Here is a 2,384-nt window from a genome sequence, read left to right as displayed (position 1 = left end):
TAGTCCCAGCCACTTGAGGCTAAGGCAAGAGAACTGCTTAAGCCCAAGAATTTGAGGTTGCTGTAAGCTATGATGCCACGGCACTCTACCCAGGGCAACATAGTGAGACTCTGTCTCAAAAAACAACAAATGGCTCTGCACCCATACACAGTGGTTATGGTGTTGGGCACATACATCTAGGCTGGCAGATTTGAACCTGGCCCAGGGCCAGCTAAACAACAATGACAACTGCAACAACAACAAAAAATAGCCAGGTATTGTGGTAAGCACCTCTAGTCCCAGCTACTTGGGAGGCTGAGGCAAGAGAATTGCTTAAACCCAAGAGTTGTAGGTTGCTGTGAGCTGTGATGCCACAGCACCAAGGGTGACGTCACTACCAAGGGTGACATAGTGAGACTATGTCTCAAAAACAAACAAACAAATAAGGTGGCGCCTGTGGCTCAAAGGAGTAGGGCACCAGCCCCATATGCTGGAGGTGGCAGGTTCAAAGCCAGCCCCAGCCAAAAACTGCAAAAAAAAAGAGGAACGTCCCAGACAAACAAGGATGAGTTATTACACTACTGTTTGTTCACTCTTGGAGGGTACTTATTTATTTAGTTTTGGCTGAGGCTGGGTTTGAACCCACCACCCTCGGCATATGGGGCCAGTGCCCTACTCCTTGAGCCACAGGGGCTGCCCAGAGGATACTTATTAATACTGAGGAAATAGGCTCGGTGCCTGTGGCTCAAACAGCTTAGGCACCAGCCACATACACCTGAGCTGGCAGGTTCGAATCCAGCCCGGGCCCACCAAACAACAATGACGGCTGCAACCAAAAATAGTCGGGGGCTGTGGCGGGCACCTGTAGTCCCAGCTACTTGGGAGGCGGAGGTAGGAGAATTGCTTGAGTCCAGGAGTTGGAGGTTGCTTTGAGCTGTGATGCCACAGCTCTCTACCTAGGGTGATAGCTTGAGGCTCTGTCTAAAAAAATAAAATAATAATACTGAGGAAATAGCTATATAAGTGATTAAAGTCATCCCCCAGTTCCCATCAATTTAATATACCTATTATTTATATACTTATGCCTTTTATAAAAATTTAAAATAGTTTTGGGAGGATGGGGGGAAATAAGATAAAATAAAATAATTTGATATTAGGTAGGTAATATGCCGACATCTTAACAAGGTTTGAAGGAGGCACATTTCACACATGAGTGTCAAAATCCAATCATCAACTTATGAATTACAAAAGGATCCATACCTTTTAAATTAGACTCTCTGAACTATGGATTACTTACACATTTAGATATACGATATATGCTTCAGAAAACATATAACTAAATTTCCATTTACTTCTCAAAAAATATATATAGCAACATCACATCAGTTTTCTATTACTTAATGTTACATCATTGTTTGTTTTTTCTATCTCCTCATTACTGTTATAATCATACTCTACACCTATATTTTACCTTAGATAATGTTCTCTGCTTCTGCTTCACAGTACACAATTGTTCCTTTGACACTTTTTTTTTTGAGACAGAGTCTTACTTTCTTGCTTCTGTAAGTGCCATATCACAGCTCATAGCAACCTCAAACTGTTGGGATTAAGCGATCCTCTTGCCTCAACCTTCTGAGTAGCTGGGACTACAAGTGCCCACCACAACACCCATTTATTTTTAGACATAAGGCCTCACTCTTCCTCAAGGTGGTCTCAAACTCCTGATCTCAAGTAAGTCACCCTCCTTGACCTCTCAGAGTGCTAGGATTACAAGCATAAGAACTACACCCAGCCTTCTTTAATACTTATTTTTAAAGAAATAGTTTATTTCTCTTGTAGTTACTTAAACCTTTAGGAATAATGTTTTTTTTTTTTATCAAAAAGTAGAGAAAAGGCCAGGCTTGGTGACTTACACTTGTAAACTGAGCACTTTGGAAGGCTGAGATGGGTGAACCATTTGAACTCAGGAGTTCAGAGACCAGTCTCAACATAGAGCAAGACCAGGTCTCTAAAAATAGCCAGCATTGTGGTGGGCACCTTTAGTCCCATCTGGAGGATGAGACAAGAGAATTACTTGAGCCCAACAGTTTGAGGTTGCTGTGAGCTATGATGCCATGGCACACTACCAAGGGCAACGTAGTGAGATTCTGTCTCAAAGACAAACAAACAAACAAACAAAAAAAAAAACAAAGTAGAAACACAGCCTTTTACAGTAAGATAGTATGTGATTTATTCTTTTGAAGACTTTTTTTCAATAAGGTTCTTCTGTAATAGGATGGTGCCAAAGTTTAGGTTTGTTGGGATTATTTTCTAGCAGCCAATCAGCTAACCACACCTACGGAAAAAAGAAAAACACCCATAAGTTAAAAATGTTTAACTTTATTTCTTTCTTTTTTTTTTTTTTT

The 2,384-nt window shown here is 41.0% G+C and overlaps 1 protein-coding gene and 1 non-coding gene across 2 annotated transcripts in view; both read right to left on the bottom strand.

Annotated features, from left to right (window-relative positions):
• Window positions 1–1,130: 1,130 nt before the first annotated feature.
• Window positions 1,131–1,233, bottom strand: LOC111727228. Its single transcript, XR_002774829.1, has one exon. It is a non-coding gene; the product is annotated as a small nucleolar RNA U13 (small nucleolar RNA).
• Window positions 1,234–2,230: 997 nt separating this feature from the next.
• Window positions 2,231–2,384, bottom strand: part of NME5 (NME/NM23 family member 5) — a 19,686-nt gene continuing 19,532 nt past the window's right edge. Inside the window, exon 5 of the mRNA XM_023514682.1 lies at window positions 2,231–2,314. Coding sequence (XP_023370450.1) covers window positions 2,231–2,314 — 84 coding nt within the window. The remainder of the gene's footprint in view (window positions 2,315–2,384) is intronic.

The sequence above is a fragment of the Otolemur garnettii genome, unplaced genomic scaffold (assembly GCF_000181295.1).
Source record: "Otolemur garnettii isolate 467f Iridium unplaced genomic scaffold, OtoGar3 scaffold00003, whole genome shotgun sequence".
Lineage (NCBI taxonomy): Eukaryota > Metazoa > Chordata > Mammalia > Primates > Galagidae > Otolemur > Otolemur garnettii.
Note: the sequence above shows the minus strand (reverse complement) of the source record. Positions and strands in the feature narration are given on the sequence as shown.